The sequence below is a fragment of the Perognathus longimembris genome, chromosome 6, assembly GCF_023159225.1.
Source record: "Perognathus longimembris pacificus isolate PPM17 chromosome 6, ASM2315922v1, whole genome shotgun sequence".
NCBI lineage: Eukaryota > Metazoa > Chordata > Mammalia > Rodentia > Heteromyidae > Perognathus > Perognathus longimembris.
In genome coordinates, this window is record NC_063166.1 from 47907107 (window position 1) to 47926036 (window position 18930).

General features: G+C 44.1%; 1 protein-coding gene across 1 annotated transcript in view; it reads right to left on the reverse strand.

Annotated features, from left to right (window-relative positions):
* The window catches only part of Pygb (glycogen phosphorylase B), a 47025-nt gene extending 29681 nt beyond the window's left edge, over nucleotides 1-17344 (reverse strand). Inside the window, exons 1-2 of the mRNA XM_048348682.1 lie at nucleotides 17003-17344; nucleotides 141-242 (exon numbers count right to left, since the gene is read on the reverse strand). Coding sequence (XP_048204639.1) covers nucleotides 141-242; nucleotides 17003-17245 — 345 coding nt within the window. The 5' untranslated portion in view covers nucleotides 17246-17344. The remainder of the gene's footprint in view (nucleotides 1-140; nucleotides 243-17002) is intronic.
* Between the last annotated feature and the right edge of the window lie 1586 nt (nucleotides 17345-18930).

An 18930-nucleotide genomic window follows, 5' to 3' on the forward strand; every position in this document is an offset into this window, starting at 1 on the left:
AGCACATATCCCTCTTCCCCCAAGCAGCAAATCTTGACAGAAGTGCTGACATCTGAGAGAAACTGTATTAACACCTAAATGTACCACAAAAGAACACCCAGAAGCCTGGCCAGGAGGATCCCCCCACCCCACCCCAGTACCTGATAAATGGCTTCATCACAAGCATTTTGCAGGCCCAGGTTCACCATTGTGTTCTGCAGCGTTCGGCCCATGTAGAATTCCAGGGACAGGTAATAAATACGCTGTGGAAGGAAGGGAAGACTTTCAGATTTCCCACACCAGGAAGGCTGGGTGGTGAGCAAATTCACAAGGCACCCAGGTAAGATTTTTCCCCTTCCATCAACCCACACGGATCCTGCACTTGTGAGGGCAGCCCACCTGGGCCCTTCAAATTCATAGCACTTTCCTATGACCAAGTCCCCACTGGAAATACACTAGATTTCCCTGATGTGTAGGGCAACAACAACAACAACAACAACAAGGGAGTGCACAGGTCCTCCCTCATCCCCTGGCAATACTGAAATTTCAACTCAGGGCCTTGTGCTTTCTATGCAGGCACACTACTACTCGCATCATGCCCTCAGCCCTTTTTAAAAGTTATTTTTCAATAGTCTCCCATTTTTTCCCAGGCAGGCCTGGACCGCAGTCTTCCTACTGATGTATGCCTTCCACAAAGCTGTGATGACAGGTGCATATCACCAACTGACCAAGATGGAGTCTCACTGGGCTTTTTCTTCACCTAGACTAGCCTTACATTTTGATCCTCCTAATGTAAGACTCCAGTGTGGCTAATATTGCAGGCATGTGCCACCCAGCCTGAGCACAACTTTGAAACACATGTGAAGTACTAATTCAATAAACATCAGTGCAGAGGGGAGGGGGACAGGAGGGAAAAGTGGGAGAAAATGAAGGAGGTGACACTGTTCAAAAGGAAATGTACTCCCTACCTGACTTATGTAACTGTAACCCCTCTGTACATCACTTGTACAGTATTTTTTAAAATAGGTGTAGTCAGCAGATGCTGGTGGCTAAATAGAGGCGCCATTTCCTCTAGGCACAGGTTTGATATTTGCCTGCAGTTGAGTGGACTAGCTTTGTGCAGGGGCAGATGCCAAATGAGGTGCCAAGTGAGGTGCTCTATAACTGCTGCCACACAGACTGCTCCTGGGCTGAGCCAAGAGCTCCAATTGCAGCTCAGACCTGTGCTCAGACTTGCTGAGAAGCCTGAGGCAAGCTCCCAGTGTCTCCCTCCCAGCACAGGGGCAGCTTTCAGTAGAGTTCCCTTATCTACCTGACTGATCACCCAGAAGAGAAAAACAATTGTTTCCTGTCTGCTTCCCAAAATTCTGCCAACCAGAAAACACTGAACTAATAAGTGAGGAGCAAAGACTGAAGTCTGTCTACAGTCCAGACCAGATTTTGGTTACACTCCATTGTTCTCTGCTTCAGTCCCATCAGTGGGTGCAGAGAATCACAAACACCGCCTGTTCTGGGAGCCAAGGACAACCTTGTGAATTCCAAAGTACATTCTCTTAACGAATGCCCCTAAAAACTGGACTGCCCACTCAATTCCTTTCAAGGCATTTGCTATTCCTCTAGAAACTGCCTTCTGCCCTAGGAAAAGAGTATTTATTTAGTTCTAACTATCTGTGGCTCAGTTTCTACTTCTCCCTGTTGTGGCATCAAAGGCAAGGCCTACGGGGGTGGAAAAAACCTCCTTTACAGAAGAACTCTAATTGACAAACAAATGAGCAGAACAACAACAACAACAAAAAACAAAACACATAAAAAAACACTCTTCAATCCCACAGTAACAACCAAGGGAAGTGGGAGCCAAGGATGAACACTGAAGCCAGTGGGTACAGCAACAAGAGTAACAGCCCCTGTATAGCCTCCCTGTATCCCTAAATCTGTCCTGATCTCTTCAGTGACTGTAAAAATAGCCAAACATTCACTCCTTGATACCTAGCTGAATTGCCCACATTAGAGGGTGGGCCAGACTCTGCCTATCCCCACAGTGGCAGCCTGGAAAGTGAGCTATGGTAACATCACAGTGGAAAAGCCAACCATGTTGATCAGGTACTGGGATGAGATGTGGGAAGAACTCTGGGGTCTGTCCTACCCTAACTCCACAGGAATAATGAGAACATTTGACAAATATAAAGGATGTGCTATAAAATACCTAACCAGTACTCATCAACTCTATCAAGATCATAAAGGACAAGAAGGAATCAACAAAGCATCACAGTTTATGCCATGCTTACTTAGGCTTTTAGAATAAGTGATTTCAGTAAAGAAGTAGAATACAAGATTAATTCAATATTAATACCAATAGTCACATAATGAATACACAATAAACAATGATTCAGGTTTAATTATATTAATGAAATTATCATTAATATGAAATACCTTAGATTGAGTGAGATAGACCAAATTCAAAAAACAAGATATTGGTCCAGTGCTAGTGGCTCATACCTATAATTCTAGCTATGGAGGACAGAGACTGGATGGAAAAAGTTCAAAGCCAGTCAGCCAGCCAGCCAAATCCAAGAGACATTTATCTCCAATTAATCATTAAAAAGCCAGAAGTGGAAGTATGGTTCAAGTGGTAGAATGCCAGCCTTGAGCAAAAAACAAGTAAGAACCTGAGTTAAAGTCCCAGTGCCAATACACACACACACACACACACACACACACAAGATAAGGTATGTTTTCCTTCATTTGTGGAAACTAGACTTAGAAGCTAGAACTAAATATTCATGAGCATACATGTTTTACAAACACACACAAAATACTCATATGTAGGTGTGTGCTATGTGGGCAAACAGAAATGAGTCTAAGGAGAAGGCAAATAAATAATTTTGAGATTCGCTGCAACTATATATGAAAACTGAATGAAGAACTTCAATGAAAGCTGTTAATTCTAGGGGACTGGGAGGAGGGGAAAGAGAAACAGGGTACTAGTAAGGGGGAATTGGGTTTACTAGGGTGAAAGAGGATGGATACTGTTGAAATCATTTGTCAGCAAATATGAAAACTGAACAATGAAACTTCTTAAAGTAGAATTAAGAAGAGGGGCAGGGTAAAGGGAAAGTGATGAGGATTGGCTGGAATACACTGCATATATGCATGAAATGTCACAATGAAATCCCTCCTTGAATATCTTGTATGCTAATTTTTAATCTGAAAAAATTGTATTCACAAAATTATTATTCATAATTATGTTAATATAACACATATTGTATGTTTTCATTTCAATTTTTGTTTTTTTTTTTTCCTCAGACCAGATCTATGCTGCTTTGAAATTCCAGGACTGTGCCTCAACCTTTCAAAGTCTTTCAGAACACAAGCACACACCACCATGCTCAAGTTATTATGGGTTATTTTTGATTTTTGGAATTACTGTGGTTTGAACTCAGGGCCTCATGTTTGCTAGCAGGTAGTGCTCTACACTTGGGTCATTGTCCCTTTGCACCAAATCATAGCAACATGTAAGGGCCCAAAAAATTTATAAGTACATACTTACCCAAAAAGACAAAAAAAAATGACAGGATTACAAAAGAAATTCAGTCTTTGTTTTCCTTTCTGGATCATTTGAATGTTTGTCTTCTAAAATTCTACCCAAATTCCAATGTCCTTGAAATTACAAAATCCTATTACAGTAATTAGCATGTCCTCACAGAGCCTGTAAGTGCACCTGCTGTTGTAATGGCTCACACAGTCCATTGCTCCTCACTGACTTCACTCACCCTACACTGTATTTACACTACACTTGACCCAACTTATTATTTTATGAGGTTTACATAGTGAAAAGGAAGCATGAATATTGTCCAGGCAGGTTTGCTAACAAATAGAAAAATATACTAAGACAAGTAGAACTCAGCTGCTTAAGACAATACTGCCAATTAAATGTTTACACACAGTAATTTTCTTTTTTCTATGTATTAGTACTTCACTTATCCAGGGGGATCAATTCCAAAACCCCCAAGGATATCTGAAATTGCAGATAGTACCAAGTCCTACACAGGCTGAACATCGCTCACCTGAAAACTTTTTTTTATTTTTATTTTTATTTTTTTTATTTATTTTTTTTTTTTTTTGCCAGTCCTAGGGCTTGGACTCAGGACCTAAGCACTGTCCCTGGCTTCTTTTTGCTCAAGGCTAGCACTCTACCACTTGAGCCACAGCACCACTTCCGGCCTTTTCTGTTTATGTGGTGCAGAGGAATCAAACTCAGGGCTTCATGCATGCAAGGCAAGCACTCTACCACTAAGCCATACTCCCAGCCCACATGAAAACTTCTGGAATGATGAAGTACACAAATATTCCAAACTCTCAAATTTGAAATCACTTCTGGCCCCATGCATTTCAGATAGGAATACTCAGCTAGAATATATTTAGTTATTTTTCCTACATATATACACCAGTGGTAATATTTTAATTTATAAATTCAACACAGTAATGGATAAACAGCAATACTTAGAAAGGAGGATAATACTATTTGAAAATAATACATAACAATATGCTACAATGAAAGTTTGCGGACTTCAAAAAAAGCTTACTGTCCTGTAGACCTCAGCAACCTCAATGTGTAACTTTTTTCTTTTCTAAAATCAAGAACTTTTTACCTTTTCACTTAAAAGAAGCACTTTATAGCTCTGACATATCAGATATCCAGCATTACTACTTTTGTGCTTTGGGGCCATAGTTATGTAAAAGAAAACTTCCTTGAATACAAGCACTGCAATACTGCAGGAGACAGTATGACAAGTGAAAGGAGCACATGACTAATGGTGCACCTGGTATGCACCTGCTGAGCACAGAAATGACTCTTGACTCAAGCAAAATTGGATTTGTGCAAGATGGTATCACAGTACTGTGAATAACATACAATCTAAAACATATGGATTTACATAAAATATCTGGAATTTCTCACTGAACTGACCATGACCATGGGTAGTGGAAACTGGGGCAAGTGAAAGCCCAGGAGAGGGGAATTTCTAACATATGAGACCTGTTTATTTACCCATTTATCTTGGAATTCTTCCCAAGAAGTTTTTTGAACAGTTAACCACTCAGAAATATGGTCAAATGTTTTGATTTTGCCTTTTCCTAAAAGTGTGTATTTAAAAGCTGTAACAGCTTAATCTTTCAAAATGTCCACTTCCACCCCTCACCCCCTTCCTGGGCTTGAATTCAAGGTCTAGGTACTATCCCTGAGCTTCTTTTGCTCAAGGCTAGCACTCTATCACTTGAGCCACAGCACTACTTGCAGCTTTTTCTGAATAGTTTATTGGAGATAGGAATCTTATAGACTTTCCTGCAGGGGCTGCCTTTGAAGTGCAATCCTCAGATCTCAGCCTCCTGAGTAGCTAGGATTACAGGCGTGCACCACCAGCGCCCAGCTCAAAATGTCTAACTTTTATCTAGCACTAGGAAAAGTAAAGTCTAACAGTTGATTTCCAAGAGTATGATTACCAGTACTTATAAGGACTAGTCACTAAGGCATAAAAAGTTGGGCTTAAGGCTCAAAACATTCAGTTCTTTTTCATTTTCCTAAATTTAATACCACGCAACCTCCTAAGCAGTGCTGTATGTGTAAGCAGAGCAGCAGTGTTGTCCCCAGGGTCTGCTGAATAGTATCTGTCTATCAAAGGATGCTGAATGCTATCCATCCATTGAAGACATAGAGCAAGCAACAGGCCAAGCACTGCTACAGGTTCTGCTCAGCTTTGAGCACTGGACTTCAGGACTACAAGATGTTATGTTGTTTGGGGTTTTCTATATCTTGCTATAAAAAGTTCCATATTTCATCAGTTGTTGGACTTTGTTATTTCTAGTATCCTAAAGACAGTTTAGACTAGAAACTGAAAGAGGCATGCCTGAGGGGTTACCCAACAAAATACAGACTTGAGGTTTTGGGTTTTGTTTTGTTTTGTTTTTTGCCAGTCCTAGGGCTTGAACGCAGTCCTGGGTTTTGTCCCTGTGCTTCTCTGTGCTCAAGGCTAGCACTCTACCACTTGAGCCACAATGCCCCTTCCAGCCTTTTCTGTTTATGTGGTATTGAGGAATCGAACCCAGGGCTTTATGCATGCTAGGTGAGCACTCTACCACTAAGCCATATTCCCAGCCTGACTTGACTTTGACAGGCAGTAGCCTATCTGCCTGTAGTAGTCTGCCTGCCCTGGCCACCTGGGGAACCAGGGCAACTGGCTCACTCTCAGTGGATATCGCAGCCACCCCAGGATTTACAGGGAGCCAGGGTTGGCCTCATTTGGTGTTGGCTCCCCTCTTCATGCTGGCATTTCAAGGAGAGTGATAGAGCCTAATAAATTAGTATGATAGTAGTCTTGGAAAATAGCATGTGCGGGCACAGGCCTTGTCCAAGAACAGCCAGGACTAGCTCTGGTGGTCTACGAAGTCCCAGGTGCTGGCTAGCTTCTCTGCACAATCTCAACCTCACCAGCTCTTCCTGGCCAACCACCACCAGGGTTTCTTGCTCAGGAATCACTGGTTAGTGAATTACTTCATCTGCTTCAACTTGGGTATGACAACAGGACCCCACGGCAAGGGGCCATTGGCCTTTCTTTTTTTTTCCAAAATTTTATTATCAAACTGATGTACAGAGAGGTTACAGTTTCATACGTTAGGCATTGGATACATTTCTTGTACTGTTTGTTACCTTGTCCCTCATACCCCCCTCCCCCCTCCCCCTTACCCTTTCCCCCCCTGAGGTGTTCAGTTCACTTACACCAAACAGTTTTGCAAGTATTGCTTTTGTAGTTGTTTGTCTTTTTTTACCCTGTGTCTCTCAATTTTGGTATTCCCTTTCAATTTCCTAGTTCCAATACCAGTATACACGGTTTCCAATATACTCAGATAAGATTACAGAGATAGTGTAGGTACAACCACAGGAAGGTGATACAAGAACATCATCAATAATAGAAGCTACAGATACACATGGGACGTTGAAAGTAGTTACAACTGTGATATAACAATTGTCTCCATAACATGGAGTTCATTTCACTTAGCATCATCTTAGGTGTTCATAAGGGTATAGCTATTGGGCCTTGTGATGCTCTGCTATGACTTGCCTAAACCTGTACTAATTATTCCCAATAAGGGAGACCATAGAGTCCATGTTTCTTTGGGTCTGGCTCACTTCACTTAGTATAATTTTTTCCAAGTCCTTCAATTTCTTACAAATGGGACAATGTCATTCTTTCTGATAGAGGCATAAAATTCCATTGTGTATATGTACCACATTTTCCTGATCCATTCGTCTACTGAGGGGCATCTGGGTTGGTTCCAGATTCTCGCTATGACAAATTGTGCTGCGATGAACATTGTTGTGCTGGTGGCATTACTGTGATTTTGTTTGTGGTCTTTTGGATAGATACCCAACAGTGGGGCTGCTGGGTCATAGGGGAGTTCTATATTTAGCCTTCTGAGGAATCTCCATACTGCTTGCCAGAGTGGCTGAACCAGATTACATTCCTACCAACAATGAAGTAGGGTTCCCTTTTGGCCACATCCCCTCCAACAATTGTTAATGTTACTTTTCTTGGCCTTTCTTGTGAGGTCCCTTCCTCCAACAGTGTGTTTAGCAGCCTAAGCACTGGGGACATGGTTCCAGTGGTAAAGCATATAATTCTCTCATTTTTAAACCCCAGAGCTGGAGGAAGTGGAGCTATAATTAAACAGCCTAGAGATTGCTTACCCCTTCCCCCACCCTAAATCTTGGGCTTGAACCCAGGGCCTAGCACATTCTAGGCAAGTACTCTTAACACTAAGCTACCCCTATCGCTTGTTTTTATTTTTTAAATTAGGTTTTATTATATGCAAAGCTTATACTGGGGAAATGACAGAAAATAAAGGAGGCTCTCTGGGACAAACAGGTGAAAAACAATACAAACAGTACAAACTCTTTTTCCAAAGACATCTTAGGAGTCAAAGGGCCCTTCAGAAGTGGAGTTTAACACCAATACCTAGAGCCTTATGTTGCTCTTTACATAATGAAACTGAGGGTTTAGGGACTCAACTGCTGTCTCCTGAAAAGGTTTTTCATGGAAGTTTCTGTTTAACAGACCTGTCTGAATACTTTGGTGGAAAAGAAAAGATTTCCAATCCTTAGGACAAAGCCTTGGTCACTGCTTTCACTAAGATGATGAAGTCTTCAGGCAGGCCTGCTTTGAGGTGAGCTCTCTTGTCTATTTGGTTCTGTCCATCTAAAACAATAGCTAAGTGGGCAAAGGATGATTCTCATGCCACCAATGGCTCCTATGGCACAGACACAAAGACTACTGACTCAATTCAGCTTCGAGGTCAAGGAGCATGGCATACCACCAACAGACCCTGGGAAGGCTCCTTGCCCCTCAGATACTTGCCCCTCCTTCCTATGAGCTGAACATGATCTCAGACATTGCCCTGAGCAAACTAAGGCCCAGTGAGAGAATAAACACTGGGCAGGAGACTATGGGCAGAGACACTACCCAACAAGGCTTGTCCTGGCCTTCCCTGACCAGTCCTGGTCTCCACCATGCAGCATCCCAGAGTGGCTTGGAATAGCTCTATAAAACCAGTACTGTGTTTGCTATATAGGATGCGAAGATTACATACTTCAGCCTGTGAATTCATACAAAAACATGTTGTAAGTGTTAGAGACACTTGACCTCCCATGAGAAACTCGATACTTGTTCTCAACAGACTGTCAATCTTCTTTCCACGGAGGCTCCAGCAATTAGCACTGGAACATAGGACTATGTGCCTAGTCTACTTTAGAAATGTGAAACACAGTATAATGGAACTTCATCACTTACAAGGACCTTAGAAGTCATTTAGTTCTGCAAGAGACAGATTTGGAATCTATGACGTGACACTCATAATCCACTGTAAGGCATTCCATGTGGTTGAGCTCATAAATGTCACATGTTAATACAAGATTCTTCTCTCTTACAGATTTGGCAAGAGCCAAATCAACTAGAAATATATGATCTGGACCATGTTAAATTATATAACTGATTCTGGTCAGTTTGTGTGTGTACGTTGGTATTGGGCATGAACTCAGGGCCTGGGTGCTTTTCTTAAGTATTTTTGCTCAAGGCTGATAGCTCTACCACTTGAGATACTGCTCCACTTCCAACTTTTTGGTGGTTAATTGGCAATAAGACTCTCAATAGGCTTTTCTGCTTGAGCTGGCTTCAAACCTCAGTTCTCAGCTTCATGTGTAGCTAGGATTACAGGTGTGAGCTACTTACTAGTCATTATTTTTTTAAACAGAATTATGTTCCTTTACTTTTTTTTTTTTTTTACTGTATTTGAAGGCTGAGAAAGACCACTCAGCTATAACTATACTCAGTATCACCCCTGCTCAATAGCATCTTGTTAAAGACACTATTGGCCAACTGCCTTTCTACATTTCTGGGCTATTTCTTTACCTCACTGTACCCTAAGAACTCCACACTGCAGAAAGCAGGGGAAAGCCAGATCTTATCGCCTGTTATTCAGATGCCTCCCATCTTAAGAACATTTTGGGCCATTTTGTCTTTCTTTTTAAGATGGGGTCTTGATACATTGCACAGCCAGGTGTGAAACTCCTGGGCTCAGTAGTGATTCTCCCACCTCATTGCCTTCCACTCTCACTGGCCTGGCACTCTACCACTTGAACCATACCTCCACTTCTAGGTTTTTGCTGATCAACTGGAGGCAAAAGTCTACCATATGTTCAGACTTTGAACCATTAACCCTCAAATCTCCTCTTCCTCAGCATCTAGGACTAGAGTCACCAGTGCCTGACAGCTTACTCATTTTTTTTTTTTTTGGCCAGTCCTGGGCCTTGGACTCAGGGCCTGAGCACTGTCCCTGGCTTCTTCCCGCTCAAGGCTAGCACTCTGCCACTTGAGCCACAGCGCCGCTTCTGGCCGTTTTCTGTATATGTGGTGCTGGGGAATCAAACCTAGGGCCTCGTGTATCCGAGGCAGGCACTCTTGCCACTAGGCTATATCCCCAGCCCAGCTTACTCTTTTTTTTTTTTTTTTTTTTGGCCAGTCCTGGGCCTTGGACTCAGGGCCTGAGCACTGTCCCTGGCTTCTTCCCGCTCAAGGCTAGCACTCTGCCACTTGAGCCACAGCACCACTTCCGGCCTTTTCTGTTTATGTGGTGCTGGGGAATCGAACCTAGGGCCTCGTGTATCCGAGGCAGGCACTCTTGCCACTAGGCTATATCCCCAGCCCCCAGCTTACTCTTTTTAACGAGAAAAAATTAAGTATAATTTGAAAGACAGAACGTTCTTTTAAGTTTCTTACTCCTTCCTTCCTTTCTTCCTTCCTCCCTTCCTTTTGTTTGGTTGTTGGTCATAGTGCTTGAACTCAGGGCCTGAGCACTGTCCCTGAGCTATTTCACTCAAGGCTAGCACTCCACTACTTTGAGCCATAGTGCCATTTCCAGTTTTCTCACAGACTTTCTTCCCTAAGCTGGCTTCAAACCACAATACACAGATCTCAGCCTTCTGAGCAGCTAGGATTACAGGCATGAGCCACCAGAGCTGGCACTTGTATCTTTAGTAATTGTGACATTACATTTTATGTTGTTAATACACAAATCTTGTTTGTTGTGAGTTTGTGTTTGTTTGGTAAAACTGGGAAGTGAACTGGAGCACTTGAACCACATTCCTGGTCCTATTTGTTTTTCCTCCAAGGCAGACAGCTAGTAAAGCTTTGCAGAACGAGTAGATGGCAGCACCATGTCAGGTTGAATACCCGAAGTTTAAACTCCCAACATTACATACTGGTTGTCTAAGATCCCAATTTGCAGGACACACACAAGCGTTTATAGGGGTAAAAGGATATCATGGCTGCAAAGTGTTCAAATGGTTCAGAGGAAAAATATATTTATACCTAGAGCAACAGACAAGATAATCTAACAATTATGTTAAAACATTCACCATTTGGAAAGTCTTGGGGATGAGTAATGAAGAATTGTCTTTTTTTGCAACCTTTAAAAGTCTGTAATCATATAAAACAAAATCTGCAAAAAGTCATGTGATTCAGTTACTGTGTACATGGCTGTATCTGTTGTATGTTTTGGTGACTGTGTAGGGCTCCTTTAAGGAGGCAGCTATACCTGGAACCTATAAAACCAAACCAGGAAAAGGTCAGTTTCCTTAGAGGCCAACTGTGGCCTGTGGGGCCTGTATCACCCCAAGTATGGTCATCTGACCTCAGCTGTTTCCAAGAGCTGTATTCAACTCTACAGTGCATTTAAAAATATCTGCATACAAGACAATTGAAAAATTATGAAAGATATCATGCTTAGCAAGCACAAGGCCTTAAAGGTTTTATCTCCAGTGCCAAAACAAAAAGTCATTTAAAAATATGATACGTGTTAGACATGATTTTCCACTGGACAGAGAGATGAGAGCTATTAATTGAATGAAGAAACCAGCTCATGGGTTGCTTAGGCACAAGTTCAGCCTTTAGTGTGGGGCAGTTCAGACCACCAGAGTCACAGTCCCAAGGTGGCTGGTTGGTAGAATTTTTTTATGAGGCCTTTAACCAATGGGAGGCTGTGATATTGTAAGAGAAGAGAATGAAGACAGGCGCATGCGCATGCGAGCTCTCTCTCTCTCTCTCTCTCTCTCTCTCTCTCTCTCTCTCTCTCTCTCTCTCTCTTAGTCTTCTTGGTCAGAGCTCCTAAAACCCCTGTCATTTTTTTCCTGAGTAATAAGAACAGGAAAAGTGAAAGGAGTGTTGCTAGGTGTGGTACACACCTGTGATTCCAGCAGGGACTGGAGTTAGCAGGGACTGCCCGCCTCACCTAGGCCAGCCAGGGTTACATGGCAAGAAGACTCTGTCTTAAAAAAAAAAAAAAAAGAATTAAAAGAGGAGTGTCTTGTTATTCTACTACACTTGACTTGATACAAAGAAGTGCCAGATACCAGTGGCTCACATCTGTAATCCTAGCTACTCAGGAGGCTAGGATCTGAAGATTGAGGTTCGAAGCCAGCAGGAACAGACAAATCCAAGACTCTCTTATCTCCAGGAGTATATCTAGGCATGGTTCAAGTGGCAGTGCTCCATCTGTGATTGAAAAGGCCAAGTGAGAGCTTGAGACCCTCAGTTCAAGCTTCAGTATACACACACATAGAACTGGGTATGTTACAATAGATGATGCTTGCCAGGGTAACTGGTCAGGTGATTTGATTAAGGGAATGAATCCTGGATTGGGATCACCTGACACCCTCCCAGAAGGGGAGAATCATATTAATCATCAACAGCTAAAGATCAAATCAATCTTGTTTAAGACTGGAGCTGAAGGCCAAATCAATCACTCATGGCCAATGGTTTAATCTTTGCAAAGAGACGAACCCTCTATATTATCCCAACGGAAGGTGTCCCAGAGGATAGCTTCCAGGTTAATGACCATGTCAAGGGACACCTTCAGAGCAAGGAAGCTCTAAACCCTGCTTCAGCCCCTGCCTTGTGCCTTTCTATGCTGTTCCTAAGTTGTACACTTCATAACAGTCTAATAAATATAAGGCACTTCTCTAAGTTTTGTGAGCAGTCCTAGATAATTGAAAAACTCCAGAATGGAGGCTCTAGTTTGTGACTGGCATCTAAGTGGAACCAGTTTTGTGGTGTCTAATGCTAACTCCATGTGGACAGTCAAGAAAACTGAATTGTAGTACAGCCAGTCAGTGGCAACCAATTTTCAATTTAAAAAATCATATACATATACCCTCAAAACATCTCCACAGAAACATCCAGAATGATGGGCAGTAATCTGCTGTCAGGGAAGCCTACTCACAGGACTCAAGGTCAACATCAACCCTACAAGGGGAAATATATCACATTAAGAAGGAATTTTAAAAAGCTTCAAGAAGCTGGTCCTACTACTGACTGGATAAAAGAAAATCTCAAGAGCTGATCCTGGAACAGCTGTGGCTATAAAATACTGTTCTAGATTATCTTCCTTTAGCTCCTGGGCCCATCTAGGCTGTAAAACTAGTCATATTCATTGTGATTATCTTATTAGAAATATCTAAGACACCAAGTGCTTTGAGCCCTGTGGTAGAGCTGCTTTTCCTTAATCTATTACTACTCAGGCTGAGTTTATAGATCCAAGTTATAACTGACCAACAAATCCACTGCAAAGGTATGGCGGATCAGTGGCCACTTCGTATGAGATCAGGTTTACAAAGACCTCAGGAAGAAAGTGAGCACCTATGCATTCCAGAGGTGCCAGTGGGATCTGACTACTCCCATAAATGGGCACCATCTGCCATTTGCTTTGGTAGCCATGGCTGCATTGTGTATCCTGACCTTGCATATACTACTCTTCCTGTCTCATCCCAGCTTTCTCTGTGAGGCCTTTAGTGCTCCAAACCTTTTGTTACACTACCTTGCTAAGCAAGATGTAACAAATTGTTTACAGATAAAGATAGAAAGTCAACTTAAACTGGAAACATTTTATGAGCAACACAAAAATGTAACAGGTCAGAGGATCAGAAATCTCAAACAGATGTAGCTTAACTCCTTTCATTTTAAATATTGAGAAAAAAAATCTGTGGGTTGGGAGGGGTGAATGAGAATGCTGAAAGAGGTATCATTGATAAACATGCATTTTATTCATAAATTGCTTTATTGTGTGACACAAAAAGAAATAAGAAAAAAATCTGAGGCAAAGAAATATACCCAACTAGGTATGATGTTACATACCTGTAATTCCAGCACTTGGAAAGTAGAAGGAGGATGGTTGAATGTTCAAAGCCAGCCTGGGATACACAGTGAGTTCCAGGCTAACATGAGCTACAAAAGGAGAACTTGTTAAAAAAAAAAAAAAGAAGTCCACTCAAATCCACAGTGGCAGCAAATAAGTGGTAAAATCAAGACTAAAAGGAGCTTGAGGTTAAAGGTGTAAATCAGTGGTAAAGCACATACCATGTACATGCAAGGTCCCAGGTTCAATCACCAGCACCAGAAAAAAAGAATTGTAAAAGGAGTTTGCCTCCTAGCTCTTTCACCTCTGAGCTGTGTGGAGTTCCAGGGACTACCATTTCAGACCAGACTTCAGACCAGTCTACAAGTGCTGCCTCTTACCAAGTATAGACTTGTTTTTTCCCCTCCCCTTCCAGTCCCAGGGTTTGAACTCAGGGCCTGAGCGCTGTCCCTGACCTGTTTTGCTCAAGGTCAGCACTCTACCACTTGAGCAACAGCTTCACTTTGGGCTTTTTTTGGTGTTTCACTGGAAATAAGAGTCTCCTGGACTTTCCTGACTAGGCTAGCTTTGAATCACTATTCTCAAATCCTCAGATCTGGCTCAGAGCTCTCATTTTTTAGCCAAAATTTTGACTTGTTGATTTGCCAGCTGAGTTGCTTAAAAAAAAATTTCTGAAAGGTGGTGCAAATCTCTGCAATCTAAAATTGAGGCAGGACTGTAAGTTCATGGTCAGCCTTGGTTACATAGCAATCTTGCCTCCAAAACAATACAAAAATCTTCCTCTATGCTCTGAAGTTTACTTCTGCCGTTACTAAAAACAAGAACTAAAGGAGTTATGAAACAATAGGTTCAAATCAGTATGAGTTTATGTGATTGAAAACCAGTGTTACTATCAGTATAGAGTGTCCTCCTACTAAGTACAAGGTCCTGAGTTCAAACACCAGTACTGCCTGAAAAAAATATGGAGAACACAAAATAGTTAGAGCATTTACGTTATTACTAAGGGGTGAGATGAACTTTTCCTACATGCTTATTTATTTTCTTGTTTCCCCTCCAGTAATCATAATTTTTAAAGATAAAAATAATAGGGCTGGGGATATAGCCTAGTGGCAAGAGTGCCTGCCTCGGATACACGAGGCCCTAGGTTCGATTCCCCAGCACCACATATGCAGAAAACGGCCAGAAGCGGCGCTGTGGCTCAAGTGGCAGAGTGCTAGCCTTGAGCGGGAAGAAGCCAGGGACAGTGCTCAGGCCCTGAGTCCAAGGCCCAGGACTGGCCAAAAAAAAAAAAAAAAAAAAAAAAGATAAAAATAATAAAAAGCCTTGTTTGATCAAATGTAACACTGCAGTGGTACAGTCTGAAATGTTCTGCTACAAGTCCCTGGGGCTGAGTCTCAGGCTAGTGGGAGGGAGGGCTGTACAGGTTTTTTGGGGGAGCCTATTACCCTAATAAGCTTTGCAGGCTAGTTTTAGGCCCCTTGCTAAGCAAACATAGAAATTCTAGATTTCCACCAACAGCCACAGCAATAGACAATCAAGACAGACCTCTTACTGAGGATAGGGAAACCTGTTCTGATAGAGGAGCTGATTCTGCCTGTGAAGGTCACTTCCTTAATCCCTGGCCCATCACTACAGGAGCTCTAAGATGTCCTCTGGCTCCTGGGCAATGACCTTGAATGTGCAAGCAAAGCTCTGTACTTGTCATCCGATGCTTAGACAATTCAAATGAATCTGTTTATCAGAGCTCGTCCATTAGCAGAGAATTCTGGGGAGGTCACTGCTGCTTGGCCTTTTTCCCTGGCAGTCATCCTAAACTGTTGTTTTAATAACCTGTTTTAGCCGTTTGGAGCCACTTCTCCCTAAGCTGTCTTGCATACTGAATATGAAGAAGCCTAATTGATATGCTAAAAAATCTGTCCCTGTTACTGTCTTTATTTTAGGGAAGAAAAAAACAACAAAGAAAGCCCCAAGAAGTTTGGAAAGGCAATCAATCTTACTCTTGGCAAGTACCAAACATACCTTAATGCCCTACAAAAATACCATAAAATACCATCAACAAAGCAACTCCCCTGTGCATACCTGCAAGAGGGTCTTTTTCCTCTCCAGTTTCGACTCTACCTTAATCTAAGAGAGACACATTCTCTATGGTCAAGAGCAAAACAAACGACAACAGGAGGCTATCCAAGACTATTATACACCCAACAAACTAAAAACAAGACTGACTTGGTTTTTAAATGAAAAAGTCACATGTTTATGAACAGAAACCACAACACCATGCATCATAGGAAGATACACGTGTGATATTTAAGGCCTGAGAAAGAGCTGGAAAGATACATTATTTTAACATGGTTTGAAAATAATGAGGAGTATCAGAAACTGTCTTCAATGCACTTTGCAGTTTTCTATTGCAAACAAAATTTGCAAACTATAAAAAGTTAACAATTACTACAGCAACTTTAACCCAAGAAAAGTTCTCAGTGACAGTGTAAGAACCTCAAAAACAACAACAGGCAGTTCCATCTCTGAGCTTTGGACCTCTCTCACTTTAAGCAAGCATCACAAAGATTTTCTTCTCATCAGGCTTGCCAAGAACAAAACAAAACCAAACCCCATAATTCCCTGCAGACTGCCGATCTCACCAACTTTCAACTCAAAACTAAGAGGCCTAGTTCCACACCCCCTCTTCCCCACTTGCTGCCTAGGAAAAACAGAAAGGTGGGGAGGGAGGAAGAAAGCATCAACAGCGCGGCCATCCCCACCGCGAACGCACAGCTAAAAACTTGCGAGTACGTTCCACGGGGACCACAGCCTCGGGATTTGCGGTGAAGGCAGACCCTCCCCACGGCAGGCGCGAGCTCCTAGCGGAAAGGTCCCGCGGACTTGCCACGGTTGTGCCACGGACTCCGGGGAGGCGCCGGCAGGGCATGAAGCGGGACAGGGGACCTGGCCGGCTGATCCCCCGGGGAAATGCGGTGGAGGAGGTGAGGTGCCCGCCCAACGCTAATCTCCGAGGGACGAGGAGGGCGGTGGGTATGCGGGAACGGGAGAGGGAGAAGCAGCGCGGGGGGGGGGGAGTGTACTCTGGTCAGCCCAGCGCCCCAGCCCGCGCGCAGACGTGTGTGTCTCTCCGGGAGGCCGCATCGCCATGCGCCGCTTCACCGAGTGAAGGCCGAGGCTCGCGAGGGCGGGGAGCCGGCGCTGCCCTGTGGAGGGGCGGGGCGGCGGCGCGGCGGGATGCCCTCCCCGGGCGACGCGGCCGCCGGCCCGGGAAGCGCGGCCGCCTCACCTTGGGGTCGCGCTCGTAGTAGTGCTGCTGCGTGCGGATCCAGCGGCCCACCAGGTGGTCGCGCACCGTGTGCGCCAGCGCGAAGAAGTAGTCGCGGGGTGTGGCCACGTTGCGGTCCTTGACCAGCGTGAAGTGCAGGTGCCGGTTGAAAGTCTTCCGCACCTCGGCCACGTCGCCCAGCCCCGCGAGGCCGCGCACACTGATCTGCCTCCGTCTCTCCATGTCCGTTAGCGGCTTCGCCATCAAGCTGGCCGAGGTGGAAGACTACCAGCGTGGACGAAGAAACCAGAGGGGAGCCGCCTTCACCACGGATGCTGCGGTGTCTCTGGCGCCCGAGACTGCGGTGTCTGCCGGCTGGTCCCGGCCGCGCCTGCGTACTGCGCAGAGGGCGGGGCCACGCGGCGGGGGAGAGCCCGTGATCGCTGGGGTGGAGGTGGGGACAAGGGTGTGGGCGGGGCTTCCAGCTGCCTAGAAGGCGGTGCCCCCAGGATGGGCTTTAACCCTGGACTAGAGCAAGATGAGGACTAAATGGGAATCTGAAATGACTCCTCCCCCTCTCCCTCCCTCCCTTCCCCGCCCCGCCTTCACTCACATTTATCTTGATGGGACAAAAGTGGGAAGCCACTCCAGGCTGCTCCTGAGGTAGTCTAGGAGAGGAGCCCTACTTACTGTCCAGGGACTTCCTGGAGTTTCTAGAGGCCTTCACCCAGCACAAGGTCACCGGATGTCCCTAAGCACGCCCTGGGTGAGAGGTGTGACAGAATCCTGGTGAACATTAGCCTCCACCGCCTGGTGGACCCAGTACCTTGAGTTGAGGTGGGGGATGAACTCTAAAAATACTACTTAGGAAAATGAAATCTGCCTGCCGGTCCGGACCTGGGTGACAGACTTGGGGATAACCAGCAGCAAGTAGACAGGAGCATGAGGGTGCACTAAGGCCATTACCAAGTATCATCACCACCCCTCGTCTGAGTGACCACAGCGTCCTCATTGAGAAATGCTGCTTCCTAAACCACACACCAGTACACACTGGTTCAAAAGAAATGGGTGGGTTTCGTGATGCATTCCTGTAACCCCAGCACACAGTGACAGTAGAGTAGGAAGGAATCAGCCGTCTGACCCCAGCAGCTCAGTCCCTTTGATAGATGGCAGTCTCCTCCACCTCCACCCCAGCAGCTTCAGGTGTGGTGGCTGAACATTGCTTCCTCTGTAGACCACACCTGCTGGATCTCTGCACACAGGGCTGCATCCGGTGAGTTTCTTCTCAGCTCCACCCTCTCCCATTGCAGTCAGAACTCTGTTCTTTCCTTTGTTCTTGGGATGTTCCCCTCTCAGTGCAATGGACTGATAAACCTACAAACACTACAAAACTACAAGCAAACAACAAAAACCAGTCCAAAATGTAGTCATTTTCCTGGTGTGGTATTTCCAAAATTACCTCACCTAGATTCTAACCCAGCTGCAGACACGAAGTCTGCCTTCTACCCTTGCTTGCTTCACTCTGTAATTCACTCCTATTTCACTATATAGCCTAATGTACCACATATCTCAGGGATTCTGGAGCCAGCCAGTCACTGACTTCAGGGATGGGGGTCTGGCTTGGCTGGAGGCTAGGGATGCTGAAGCAATCTGAGTATGACTGAGAATTTTTGGAGCGGTCATAAAAATGATTGTTGCCTGTGAATACACATACTCTTCTGGGAAATAGATTACAAAGAGAGCTTCAAAAGGAAAAAAAGGGGGAGGGATGAGCTCAGTGATGCACTCCTGTAACCCCAGCACCCATATGAGACAGGATAAATGAGGAGAAAAGGAAATTATATTATTTTCAACAAGTGCTAAAAGTTTGAGATACCACATAAAAGGTGTTTTTGTTGGGCCCTGTGAATGAACTAGAAGTCCCCCAACTTTCTATCTGTGCCTTTTGA